Source organism: Choloepus didactylus, chromosome 20 (genome assembly GCF_015220235.1).
Source record: "Choloepus didactylus isolate mChoDid1 chromosome 20, mChoDid1.pri, whole genome shotgun sequence".
Taxonomy (NCBI): domain Eukaryota; kingdom Metazoa; phylum Chordata; class Mammalia; order Pilosa; family Megalonychidae; genus Choloepus; species Choloepus didactylus.
This window is the reverse complement of record NC_051326.1, coordinates 11,727,549-11,741,958: the sequence shown is the minus strand read 5'-3', so window position 1 is coordinate 11,741,958 and position 14,410 is coordinate 11,727,549. Positions and strand designations below refer to the sequence as shown.

The following is a 14,410-nucleotide window of genomic DNA, read 5'->3' as shown; positions in this document are numbered from 1 at the left end:
CCAGTCCAGGGGCTGGAAGGTGAGGCTGGGCATTCCTTCTCAGAAACAAGATGGCGAGGCAGGGGGCAGGAGGCAGGAAGGCAGGGGGCTGTCAGGCCCCTGGGGTTGCTGGCGTGGTGGGGAAGAGCAGGTTGTGGGAGTCGGACGCCCGCAGTGGGAGCCCTGGTTCTGCTCCTCCCCGACTGAGGGGCCTCAGGCACAGGCCCCCCGAGTCCACCTCCTCATCTGCATGGGGTCAGTAATATACCAACCTCCTAGGTTTGCTGCGAGGATTAGGGTGACATCCAGAACAAGGCACATAATGAATGCGTGACAAATATTTATGATTTTGATAATGAGCGAGGGCGTACAACACTAGAAGCCGGCAAACTTAGGGTTCCTGTGATTCCGTCAGGTCAGCGAGATCCTAGGATGGGGTTTCTAAGGGCAGCTGTACCAGGCCTGATGGAGAGGAGCCGGGGGCACTGTGGGCCAGCCCGGGCATCCGAAGGACAAGCACATCATCCCAAGCCCGTTCCCTCTGCGATTAGCCAGGGAGCTAAGGCATAAGAATCTCAGAGCACAGCTGGCCAGACCTCAGACAACTCTCTGGTCAAGACAGAGACGTGCAGCACCATGCAGGGGATTTATTTATGGCTGGGGATGACCTAAAGGGAGGGCTCCTGGAAGGTGCTACAAGTCCCGTCCAGCATGACTTGGATGGTGATATAGGAGACGCCACACCCGAGTCTGCAGATGACAGCACTGGGAGTGTGGAGAATACATCAGCAGTGAAGCCGCATCCGGGAGAAGCTAAGAGTCACACGGGAAGATTCAGACGAGGCCTTGTCCTTGGTGCCCAAGGGCACAGCAGCCCACGGCAGGTCGGGGTGTTAGCCTTTGGGACAGCTTGTGGCACCACCGAGCGGCAGAGGCCATCTAAGGCTGCAGCGGTCAAGGAGGGCCCTGGGTGAAGGGGGCCTCCTGTGGACTCTGGTGTTGCACGTCGAGAGGGAAGCAGAGAACAGAGCAATTCCCTGGAAGATAAAGGGCCTGGAAACCGTGGGCTCCGGCCTGGCTGAAGGGCTCCTGTGGGATGTCTGAGGCTGCTGAGGGGGTCTCCAGATCTCTGAGGGGCCGTCAGGTGGAAGGTTGGCAGGTGTGTTTCATGAATCCCAAGGGGAGGTCTGGGACAATGGGAGATAAAAGGGAAGAAGGACTGGGAAGCCGTGGGGGGTGGTGAACCCCCAGACTCAGGGGTGGGGCACCCTGTTCTCATGTGACCACTGATCTGGCAAAAAAAAATCTGTCCTAAATTGGAGCACCAGGAGGGACCAATGATCCGAAATAAGCAGAAGGAGATTCAGTCACGCTCCGTTCTTGAGCAGGAGGGAAAGGAACTCCCTGACTGAGGGGTGGGCTGCTGCAGGCCCCTCGGTTGAGATGGGCTGTGGAGGGGTTGGGGGCCCCTGGGGGCCTCTCACGGCCCCACCGCACGTGCCCAGCCCCGGGGTAGCTGTCTCCATCTGTCCATCCGCTGATGAGGCACACACCTGGGTTGTCGCTCTCCCTCATCTGCTTGGAGGGCGGCTCATCCGTGTCCCAGGGCGTGGACTGGTTGATGGGTGTCTGTCCCCACCGGATGCTGGTGGCAAGTCCCTGGGACTGACTGTCCGCTTTGGAGATGCCGGGGGCCTGCGGGGAAGGAAAGGAGGTGAGCACAGCCCGGCTGAGGCCCCCCGGGGCCACCCCAGAGCAGCACCCCTGCTGTCTGCGCTGTGTCCAGTCCCAGGGCCATGGCAGGGTTTTGTGGCCTCTGCCAGGCTCAGCCCACGCAGCACCAACCCGGCCACCCCTGGGGCTGACCAGTCCACCTGTGTGACCCCGAGGGAAAGGGCGCTTTGGGCTGTGAGATCTGCCGTCCCCAGCCCTCGGGTCACTGATAAGCCACCACCCCACAACCGCTACCAGCTCATCCAGGGCCGAGCACCCATGTGCACCCCGAGCCTGGCCCTTTGACGCCCAGGGAGATGGCTCAGGCCGCAGGGGAGCTCCTCCAACGCTCCCCGTCCTGCCCCACACCAGCCTCCCGGCCCCCATGGTCCATCCACGGAGGCCAGGGTTAGTGCGGACCCCGGCACCAGGGCCGAGGGCAGGTGGGGACTCCTTCCAGGACCCTCAGCTCCTCTCGGCAGGAAGGAGGCCGGCTCCCTGCACCGAGCCCACTCCCTCATCACAAGACCTTCAGATCAGCGGGAAAACAAACCTCAGGGGGAAACACGCACCAGGACAGCAGAGCCTTGGATGGGATAGCATCTGGTCACCGAAAACCCTGTTTACTAAGAATTCCCAACGAGATGGCAAAACGTTTGCCCATCATGTCAGCTAAGGAAAGCAGGACGGCAAATGACCGTCGCCTCACTAGGTAGCAACGTGTGCAGGCAAGAAATCAGCAGAGGGTTAGCAGGGGGTAGCCCTGGGTGAGGGGTTGAGGGGAGCTTTAATCTGTTGGACAGTCATTTCCGTATTTGCCAGATTTTCTACTATGGCCGTTATATATAATAAGCAAAACAAACAAGCAAACCAACCCCACTGTCGGAGAGGCAGGGATGGGCAGGACCTGGAGGTGAGGGGGGAGTGTCTCGGCAGAGGGGGCTCCGGGAAGAGGGGCCACAGCTCCCGGGGTGAAGGGGAGGTGAGATGGGGTGCAGAGATGGCTGCACACCAAGGACGGCCGAACAAGTCCCGAGGGGCGTCCGCAGGCCCCTCCTGGGCAAGGAGGCCTGGACCTGCAGGTCTGTGGGTCCCGCATCCTGGGGGAACCCAACTGGGCACCCGGCTGGCAGGGGGCAGGGGCTGCCGCTGCACCTCTCTGACAAGGGCGACCCTCCCAGTCCCGCGCCGGCACGGACGGGGGGTTTGGGCGGGGAGGATGGGAGGGGGCTCTCACTGGGGCTTTGATGCATAAGCGGGTGACAAGCAGCGCCTGCCTTAGGGCCTCCCCTGGGACCCAGGGCTGCTCCGAGCTAATTGCATTAGGCTGCAATTGTGCGCGGAGCAAGAAACAAAGGGAAAGAGCGAATCTCCTGGGGAAAGAACAATTCACCGGGAAAAGCTTCCCTATCGGAGGCCCCTGCCCCATTTCTGCCTGTGGGACAGATGGGGGGCTTAGGGGTGGGACGGGGGCACTGGTTGAGGATTTAGCCACATTCACCATCAGTCTTACGGAACAGCAGAGTGGCTTTTACAGTGTTCTCTAAATTGAGGACAGCTCCCTACCTGTGCCCTACCTGAAGGATAGAGCACGCATCTGCAGGCTCTCTGGGGTGCGGGGGGTTCAGCGGTACAGAGGTTGTGTCCCCCAGAATCAAAGGCTTCTGAGAGGGGATGAGCCCTTGAGAGGCCCCATTCAGGGCCTGGTTTTGGGTTGCTGCGTGTGAACTGGGCCCAGCCTCCAGTTACCGGCAGCCCCCCATCACCAACAATACAGAAACCCCGCCTGCCGTGGAGGACACGATGGAATTGCACCCTACGCTGCTGCCCGGGTGTCCTCAGGCCTCCCAGGCAAGAGGCTGTTTTGGTTTTCGGGGTCCTCCCTGGCCGCAGTTTCTCGCCTGCTGAATCAGCATCCCTGCCCCCCACCTAGGAACTTCACAGGGTGGGGCAGGACTCGGAAACCCAGAGGCCCTGGGCCTGGCCGCAGCCCCAGCCGTTGCCTCCATGGAGACCGCCGGGGTCTCCTCCACTCTGCACAGCTGGGAATCTGGCTAACCAGGTTCCCAGCTCTAAAAATTCAGGACCCCCCATTTTCCCCCCAAATTTGGGGAGTTTCTGAACTTGGGAAATGGCATGCTTCGACGAACCACATTGCTCAGCCCTCGGTTTCAAATCCCTCGTGCCAGCTTGCTCACGTGCTTGCTTGTTCCTTGGTTGGTTTGTGCATTTAGCAAACAGGTTTTGGGCTTCCCAAGGCACCCAGGGACACGGAGGAGGGAGCCTTGGCCCTGCCCTCAGGCAGTCCCCAGCAGCGGCAAGATTCGGGTTTGCAGGGCATGGGGGCGCTGTCCTGGAAGTGGGTTCACTGCCCCTGGGTGCGCAGGGCGGGACGGCGGGAGGAGGTTGTGTGGTTACAACAGGACTGCTGTTTGCATGTGTTTTTCATGAATATTATAGCCGATTTCTTATCTACAAGGAAGCAGTTCTGCTGTGAGAAGGAAAACAGTCTTTTTTGTTTTCCTTTAGGGCAGAAAAGCAAGGCCACTCACATTCTACTCATTGCTAGCAGCGTCTGAAGCTATGAGCAACTAGCAGCTCAGGAGTTTCATTTATTTTATTAAAATAACGAAATGAACATCCTTCCTCCACTCTCTCCAGGAAAAACACGGAACTGCGGGTGGGGGCTTGGCAGAGGCGTGCAGGCGCCCGGGTGCGTGATTCACAAGGAGCTGGTGACAGGGGCTTGCATGGCCTGGCCTGAGCCCCCAACTCCTGCAAAGGGCACTGGGCCCAAGGTCAAGGTGTGTGGCCCCCAGGGCCGTGATGCTGCCGGGGGGCTGTGTGTGGGTCCGTGGTACCGGCTCTGACCTGCCATGGCCCAGAACCCCAAAAGGTCAATGATTCCACCAAATGCACCCCAGGCCTCACCAAGCCCAAATGCCTGGCTTCCCTGACTTCCATGTCTCCCAGCAAAGGAGCTGCCAACACGAGAATGCCACAAAAACCAACCAGGAGAACTTCGTCCCAGGGCCCAAGGAGGCAGGCAGGCCTGAGGGTGCCCCACCTTGCCCCATTCCTCTGGGACACCAGCGAAGCACCCAGACGTTTCACCCTTCCCCGGCGTGCCGGCTGATGGTGCTCGTGGAGAGCGGCGGCCGAGGGGAGCCCTCCTCCTGCCCAGTGCCCATGGAGGCCCCTCTGCCCATCACCAGGCCCGGGCAGGCTTCTCTCAGCCTCCCTTTAATGAGATGCTAATGGGATGCATCATTAACGCAGCAGCTTTTTAAACCCTTAGCTCTTGTAAATTTTCAAAGGTCACATTTTTACCGCAGCTGACAGCATCCTGCTTCTTTCAGCGACTGAAGAACACTAAGGACCCAGATCCTTACAGGATGGGGCTCTCGGGGAGGCAGCGGCGTGGACTGAAGACGGCTGCTCGTGAGGGGCTGGGGGCCTCCACCCCGAAACGAGCCTCAGGGGACACCTGGGGGAGGGCCGCCAATCTGGGGGAACCAGTTCCGCATCCCCACAGCGCTGAAGCCAGAGCACTGTTCTATTTAGGGGACGGTCCCCAGGGCTGTGCAAAGACTGGGCAGAGGGCCTGCATGGGGGGCTGAGACCCCGCTGGGAAGACAGAGACCCTTCTTCCCACAGAGCACCATTTGCTTACTAGGCTGTGCCCCCATGTGGCTGGGAGAGCCCACAGGGGCTGCTTTGTGCTAATTTGTCTACCCAGAGGGAACACCTTTTTCTAATTTGCAGTGTCCCTGGTGGTCAGGGAGGTGGACTCCCCTGGGGGGCCAGGGCTGCCCCCCACCACTTGTTCTCTTCTCTCTGCATGTGGTGCTCCAGCATTAGCTCCCTGCCTTAGCTCCCTGCCTTTCAGTGTCTGGCCCCACTCTGAGCTCCAGGAGGACACGGAGAGGCCCTGGTGCCTGGCCAGCTGGCGGCTCGCTGTGGTGTGCAGGGAACGAGTGCATGAGGACAGGGTTAGCCGAGGGCAGGAGCCGATTCGTGACTGTTGGTTCAGTGAATGAATGAATGGTTGGAGGGCACTTCCGGGAGACAGAACACAAACGTGAGTAACAGAACAGAGACATGACACTGCATGATGTGCTCGGGAACCCTGATGTCATTCTGTGTGGCTGCAGTGATGCATGGACAGTGGGGAGACGAGGTTTTAGACCCCGGGGGCCTCATGTGCGGTGACCCCATCGACATTCCCCTGGGTGTGCCTGAGGCTGCTTGCAGTCCGGACCCACCCACCCGACTGATCAATCCCCAGGACTTATCAAGCCCCTCCTGGGTGTCTGGGCGCCATGACAGGTGTGACAGGAGCAGAAAGGGGCCGACAGCCTATTGGAGAAGCAAGAATCCAACATCTTCCACTGTTTGCCCAAGGAGGTAGGAAGAGGGTGAAATCAGTAAAGCCTGGAGGTCAGGAAAGCTCCTGAGGAGAAGGGGCTGGGATTGGGCCGCCAAGCTAGAAGGGATTCAAGAAGGCAGATGGATTGGGGCTGAAGTCACCACCAAGGGACCCCACAGCCCCTCGTGCATTTGTAGCCTAGATACATGGGGGTGCTGGGAGAAAGCCAGGCTCCAAGGTCCACTTGCAGGGTCAAGTGGGCCTCGTCTGGGGGACGGCAAGGGCAGTGCCACATCTCCATCCTGCCGACAAGCCCATCTCCACGACCTGAGCCCTGCAGTCTCGACACTCATCACTTCTGTGGCACAGATGGGGCTGGCCTGGCCTACCTCCCACTGAGCACCCTCCCACCAGGGAGCCCCCACCCCTCCCCTTGGCTCAGGTCATCAGACGAGCATCCGTGCCTACTCTGGGCCAGGGGCACTGCTGGCACCGAGGCCCTGGCGATGGTCAGGGCATAGCCCCTGCACTCGAGGAACTCACAGCCAGCGGGCCTCCTGCGGATGACACCAGCTTGGAGACTGAGCCTGGGGGACAGACCCACGGTGTCTTGCACCCTCTCCTGATGATGGAGGGACTGATGGCAAAGAGAAGAAACCACGATGAAGCGAAAATGGGGATGGGACCAGGGAACGTGCATGGAGAGTTGAAGGTACAGAAAGGAAAACGGCAGGCATGCAGGCTACGGGAGCTACTGGAATTACTACCACTGAGCCTTCACCTTGGTGCTGAGCAGCCAATCAGCCCAATCAAAAGGGACGCAGGGTCTCCTGTGTATACTGCGAATATCAAAAGACCAAAAAGTCACACGTGTGCTGCTCTTGACACATAAATGCAACAGTTTACGTGTATCCCTCTGTGTTCCCGCATATTTTAAGCACATGGTGGGGCAGAGTAAATATTGTAGGGATTGTAACTGCATAAATGCTTTTAGTGCAGCCTCTTCCCCAGCCCAGCCCAGCCCAGCAGGGTCGAGGCTGTGTAGTGGCCGGTGGAGGACAGTGGGTCGCCTGGAGCTGACTGCACTCCAAGCTTGTTCTGCAGCCTCATTTTTGTCCTGTGACTCCCTACAGTGCCCACGTGATTTGGGACTGACAAGCTGAAGCATACCACCCCCCCACCCCCCAATCCCTGGCTCTGGATGCTGAAGGCCCCTTCTGAGCAGGCCTGGGCCTCTGTGTTTTCGTGACTGCCTGGCACCCATCTTTGAGGTTCAGCCAGAAAACTTGCCTCGCCAGCCTTCCTTGCGGTCAGGGCACAGGCCCGTAGCCCACCGGGCAAACCCACTGAGGTGAGTCTAGAAGTTGGGGAACAGGAGGAAGCCAGCACGGCTGCAAGTGCATGCCCTGGAGAGGATGGTGGCAGAGGCACACCAATTTGATTGACAGCCCGTGCATGGTGGAGGCCCCGGGGTCCTCAGCCCAGCCTCAGTGGTGAATACTGTCATTTCCTTTTTCTTCCTCAGTCTGGGGCAGATCATTCCCCCAGCAAGAGCAGGTTCTCACACAGCTCTCAGCAGAAGTGAACATGGCTCTGGCTTCTCTCTCCACAGCCACGGGCATCTGGGGGATCCCATCGCAGGAGCTGCAACTCCAGGACCGAGTATCGCTGGGCAGGCCACTCCCTGCAAAGCTTCCATCTCATTGTCCCCCACCCTGCAAGGCACATGGGGTCCTCATGGTATCCACGCCCACTTGTCAGGGATGACAGAGGTGGTTTTTTATTTATTATTAGAGAACTTGTGAGTTTACAGAACAATCATGCATAAAATACAGCATTCCTGCACACACCCCCTCCCCAACACCTGTGGAACATTTGTTACAATTGATGATAGCACTTTTTAAAATAATTGTACTATTTTTTAAACTTTAGTTACAATTGATGAAAGATCATTAAAATATTTCTATCACCCATTATTCACATTAGGTATATTTTTCCCATATACCACCCTATTATTAGCACATTGTATTAGTTTCGCATATTTGTTACAATTCATGAAAGAACCTTCTTCTACTTGTGCTATTAACTATAGTCTGTCATCTGCAGTAGGGTTCCCTATATTGTTCAGTCCTATGTTTTAGCTTTTAGTTTTCATTCAAGTAATGTATACATCCTAAAGCTTCCCCTATTAACCACATTCACCTATATAGTTCAGGGCTATTGATTACACGCACAATAATGTGCTACCATCACCACCATCCATTTCCAAACCATCACCATCAGCCTAAATAGAAATTCTGTACAAGTTAAGCATCAACTCCCCATTCTCTAACCCTAACCTAGCTCCTGGTAACCTGTACTCTAGATTCTAACTCAATGAGTTTGCTTATAATAATTAGTTCTTAACAGTGGGATCATACAATATTTTCCCTTTTGTGTCTGGCTTATTTCACTCAACATTATGTCTTCAAGGTTCATCCATGTTGTAGCATACATCAGGACTTCATTCCTTTTTACAGCTGAATAATACTCCATTGTATGTAGACACCACATTTTGATTATCCATTCATTGGTTGATGGACACTTAGGTTGCTTCCATCTTTTGGCTATTGTGAATAATGCCACTATAAACATTAGTATGAAAATATCTGCTCGAATCTCTGCTTTCAGTTCTTCTGGGTATATATCTAGTAGTGGAATTGCTGGATCATATGGTAATTCCATATTTAGCCTCCTGAGGAAGTGCCAGACTGTCTTCCACAGTGGCTGCACCATTTTACATTCCCACCAGCAATGAATGAGTGTTCCTATTTCCCCACATCCTCTCTAACGCCTTCAGTCCAGGCATAAGGATGAATGACGATATGATGAATGAACTAGTCCTGAAAGACATATGCAGAACATTGCACTCCAAACAGCAGGATACGCATCCTTCTCAAGTGTACATGAATCATTTCCAGGATAGACCACACATTGGGACATAAAAACAAGCCTCAATAAATTAAAAAAGTTGAAATTATAAAAATCATCTTCTCTAACCACAATGGAATGAAACTGGAAATCAATAACAGGTAGGGAAGTAGAAAATTCACAAATATATGGAAGTCAAATAACACATTCTTAAACAATCAATGGGTCGAAGAAGAAATCACAGGGGAAATCAGTGAATGCCTTGAGACGAATGAAAATGAGAACACAACGTATCAAAACATATGGGGGAACTCGGGCAAGATGGCGGCATAGAGAGGAATGGAAACTAAGTAGTCCCCCTGGAACAACAACAAAAAACCAGAAACAACTAGTAAATAATCCAGAATAACTGCGGGGGGACAAACGAGACCATCCACTAATCATACACCAACCTGAATTGGGAGGAATGCCCGAGAACACAGCATAAAATCTGTAAGTAAAACCTGCGGAACCAAGTCGTGAGACCCCCTCCCCCATAGCCTGAGCTGCGGAGCCTCGTGGTGCCACAGAGAAGCTCTCTCCCAGCAAGCGAATACAGCTCAGCTGAGCTCCAACTGGGGTTTTAAGTAGCGAGTGTGAACTGCTCACTACAGGTACGCATCCCCAAAAACAGACAGAGGCTTTGGGTGACGACTGACCTGGGAGAGCCGGAGGGTCGCCTTGGACTGGGTCTGAAGGGGACTATCTGTTTCTTTTTTGGCTCAGTGGAGAAAGCCCCAGTCATTTTCAGCTTCCAGGGCTGTGACTTGGGGAAGGGCGGAGACAGCACAAGCAGAGAGAGAGAGACCATTGAAATGCTAATGACCTCCACCTGAGGGGTCTGTCTTCTCTAGGAGGAAAGGGGTGGGGCCCTTTCCATTCAGAACCAGACCCCAGAGCCTGGGGGAACACGGCCACACCTCCTCACACCAGTCAAGAATTATAGGCTAACAGGCGCCACCTGCTGGGCAGAAAAGCACAGTGACCAGAGGCATCAAAGGGTGGAGCAATTTTCTAAGACACACCCACAGGGAAACCAGATACTGAATATTTCTTCCCTCTGGGACCTGAGCCTGTTCTGGTCTGGGAAAACCTGATTTGGATAACCAAGGAAACCATGCCTAGACAACAGAAAATTACAACCTACACTAAGAAAAACAAAGTTATGGCCCAGTCAAAGGAACAAATGTACACTTCAACTGAGATACAGGAGTTTAAACAACTAATGCTAAATCAGTTCAAAAAGTTTAGAGAAGATATTGCAAAAGAGATAGAGGCTGTAAAGGAAGCACTGGACATGTATACGGCAGAAATCAAAAGTTCAAAAAAACAACTAGAAGAATCTATGGAAATGAAAGGCACAACACAAGAGATGAAAGACACAATGGAAACATACAACAGCAGATCTCAAGAGGCAGAAGAAAACACCCAGGAACTGGAGAACAAAACACCAGAAAGCCTACACGCAAAGGAGCAGATGGAGAAAAGAATGAAAAAATATGAGCAACGTCTCCGGGAACTCAAGGATGAAACAAAGTACAATAATGTATGTATCATAGGTGTCCCAGAAGGAGAAGAGAAAGGAAAGGGGGCAGAAGCAGTAATAGAGGAAATAATTAATGAAAATTTCCCATCTCTTATGAAAGACATAAAATTACAGATCCAAGAAGCGCAGCATACTCCAAACAGAAGAGATATGAATAGGCCTACGCCAAGACACTTAATAATCAGATTATCAAATGTCAAAGACAAAGAGAGAATCCTGAAAGCAGCAAGAGAAAAGCAATCCATTACATACAAAGGAAGCTTCATAAGACTATGTGCGGATCTCTCAGCAGAAACCATGGAGGCAAGAAGGAAGTGGTGTGATATATTTAAGATACTGAAAGAGAAAATCTGCCAACCAAGAATCCTATATCCAGCAAAGCTGTCCTTCAAATATGAGGGAGATCTCAAAATATTTTCTGACAGACAATGAGAGACTTTGTGAACAAGACACCTGCCCTACAGGAAATACTAAAGGGAGCACTACAGGGTGATAGAAGACAAGAGTGCGTGGTTTGGAACACAATTTTGGGAGATGGTAGCACAACAATGTAAATACACTGAACAAAGGTAACTATGAATACGGTTGAGAGAGGAAGGTGGGGAGCATGTGAGACACCACAAGAAAGGAGGAAAGATAAAGACTGGGACTGTGTAACTTGGTGAAATCTAGAGTATTCAACAATTGTGATAAAATATACAAATATGTTCTTTTACAAGGGAGAACAAGCAAATGTCAACCTTGCAAGGTGTTAAAAATGGGGAGGCATTGGGGGAAGGATGCAATCAGCTTAAACTAGAGACTGCAACTAATAGAATCATTGTATTATGCTTCCTTTAATGTAACAAAGGTGATATACCAAGGTGAATGCAGATAAGAGGGGGGGATAGGGGAGGCATGTTAGACACTTGACATTGGTGGTATTGTCTGATTCTTTATTCTACTTTGATTTAAGGTTATTTTTCCTTTTGCTGCTTCCTAGCTGTCATTTTTTTTTCCTCTTTCTTTTGCCTCTCTACCTTCTTTGACTCTCCCTCCTGCCTTGTGGAAGAAATGTAGATGCTCTTATATAGATAGTGGTGAAAGTGGTGAACACATAAACGTATGACCATGCAGAAAACCATCTATTATTTACTTGGGATGGAATGTATGGTGAGTGAACAAAACCATATTAAAAAAAAAATGGGTTGATGACAAAACCTCGAGGGCAATATACTGAGTGAAATAAGCCAGACACATTAGGACAATTACATTACAGGGTCTCACTGACAGGAACTAATTATAATATGTAAACTCATAGACATGAAATATAAGGTACCAAGATATAGGACGAGGCTTAAGAATGGGGAGTGGTTGCTTAATATGAGGAGAATGTTGAATTAGGATGAACTCAAATGTTTGGAAATGAACAGGGGTGTTGGTAGCAAGATGTGAGAATAACTAACAGCACCGAATGGTGTGTGAATGAGGTGGAAAGGGGAAGCTCAGAGTCATATATGTCACCAGAAGGAAAGCTGGAGGTCAAAAGATGGGAATGTATAAAACTGAATCCTATGGTGGGCAATGTCCATGATCAACTGTACAAATACTAGCAATCACTTCATGAAACAGAACAAATGTATGACAATACAATTAGAAATTAATAATAGAGGGGCTTATAGGGAAGAACTATATACCTATTATAAACTATATACTACAGTTAGTAGTATTTCAACATTTTTTCATAAACAGTAACAAATGTACTATATCAATACTATGAGTCAACAATTGAGGGGGGTTGGTTGGGGATAGTGGAGGATTAGAGTTTCCTTTTCTTTTTTTTTTTTCCCATCTTTCACTTTATTTCTTGTCTGGAGTAATGAAAAGTTTCTAAAAATTGAACAAAAATTAAGTGTGATGGATGCACAGCTGTATGAGGGTACCCAGGGGCAAGTGATTGTACACTTTGGATCTTTGGATAATTGTATGGTATCTGAACAATCTCAATAAAAATGAAAAAAAAAAAAAAACATATGGGATGCAGCAAAGGCAGTTCTCAGAGAGAAATTTATGTCCCCAAATGCTTACATTAAAAAAAAGAAGAAAGAGCTAAAATCAAAGACCTAATTGAACACCTGTAAGACTGGAAATAGAACAACAAACTAAACCCAAAGCAAGCAGGAGGAAAAAATTGATAAAAGAGTAGAGCAGAAATAAATGAAACAGAGAATAAAAAAAAAATAGTAAGCATTAAAAAATCAAAAGTTTTTTCTTTGAAAAGATCAATAAAATTGACAAACCTTTAGCAAATACATAAAATCAGAAATGAGAGGGGGGACATTATTACCGACCGCACAGAAATAAAAAGGATCATGAGAGGATACTATGAACAACTGTGTGCCAACAAATTAGACATCTTAGATGAAATGGACAAATTCCTAGAAACACATGAACAACCTACCCTGAACCTAGAAGAAATAGAAGACCCCAACAGACCAATTATAACTAAAGAGATGGAATCAGTCACCAAAAACCTCCTAACAAAGAAAAATGCAGGACCAGATGGCTTCACAGGTGATTTCTACGAATCAGTCCAGGAATTAATACCAATCCTGCTCAAACTCTTCTCAAAAGTTGAAGAGGAGGGAACACTATCTAACTCATTCTATGAGACCAACATCACCCTCATACTATAGCCAGATAAAGATATTACAAGAAAAGAAAATTACTGACCAATTTCTTTTATGAATATAGACACAAAAATCCTCAACAAAATTCTTGCAACTCGAATCCAACAGCACTTTAAAAGAATTACACACCATGATCAAGGGGTTTTATTCCAGGTACGCAAGGGTGTTTCAACATAAGAAAATCAATTAATATAATACACCACATTAACAAAATGAAGAGGAAAAAACCACACGATCATCTCCATTGACATAGAAAAGCATTTGACAAAATCCAGCATCCATTCTTGATAAAAACACTTGGAAAAATAGAAAGAGAAGGATGCTTCCTCAACATGATAAAGGGCATATATGAAAAACCCAAAGTCAACATGGTATTAAATGGTGAAAGACTGAAAGCTTTCCTTCTAAGATCTGGAACAAGACAAGGATGCCCACTGTCACCTCTGTTATTTGACATTGTGCTACAAGTTCTAGCCAGAGCAATTAGGCAAGAAAAAGAAATAAAAGGCGTGCAAATTGGAAAGGAAGAAGTCATATCATTTTTTGTCTCTCTCTTTACCCTTTTTGTTACCCTTAGTGAAAAATCTTCATTTCTTCACACAGCTCCAAGCCACTCTCTCCTCTCTTATCCTTTCAGCCTGTAGGGCACCTTTTACTATTTCTTGTAGGGCAGGTCCCTTGTTTCTGTTTATAGATAAATATTTTAAACTCTCCCTTATTTTTGAAGGAAAGTTTTATCAAATAAAGAATTCTTGGCTGTCAATTTTTTTCTCTCAGGACCTTAAATATATCCTACTACTGCCTTCCCACCTCTGTGGTTTCTGATGAGAAATTGGCACTTAGTCTTATTGAGGATCCCTTGTATGTGTCAAATATTCTTTCTGCCCCCTTTCCCTTCTTTTCTCCTTCTGGGACACCCATCACACATATATTTGTGTGCTTCATGCTGTCATTCAAATTCCTGATACCCTGCTCAATTTTTTCCATTCTTTTCTCTATCTGTTCTTCTGCCTGTAAGATTTTGACTGTCCTGTCTTCTAGTTTGCTGATTCTTTGTTCTGCCTGTTCAAATCTGCTGTTGTACACTTCTAGTATATTTTAATCTCTTCTGTTGTGCCTTTCATCCCTGTTCCAGTTTGCTAATGCTTCCGTTTTGCAAAACACCAGAAATGGATTGGCTTTTAT

General features: G+C 49.9%; 1 protein-coding gene across 3 annotated transcripts in view; it reads right to left on the bottom strand.

Moving 5' to 3' along the window:
• KLHL29 (kelch like family member 29) overlaps positions 1-14,410 on the bottom strand; it is a 319,053-nt gene that overhangs the window by 66,939 nt on the left and 237,704 nt on the right. For all 3 annotated transcript variants that reach the window (XM_037812592.1, XM_037812594.1, XM_037812593.1), the window contains one exon: positions 1,533-1,674. In XM_037812592.1, the coding sequence (XP_037668520.1) occupies positions 1,533-1,674 (142 nt within the window). The remainder of the gene's footprint in view (positions 1-1,532; positions 1,675-14,410) is intronic.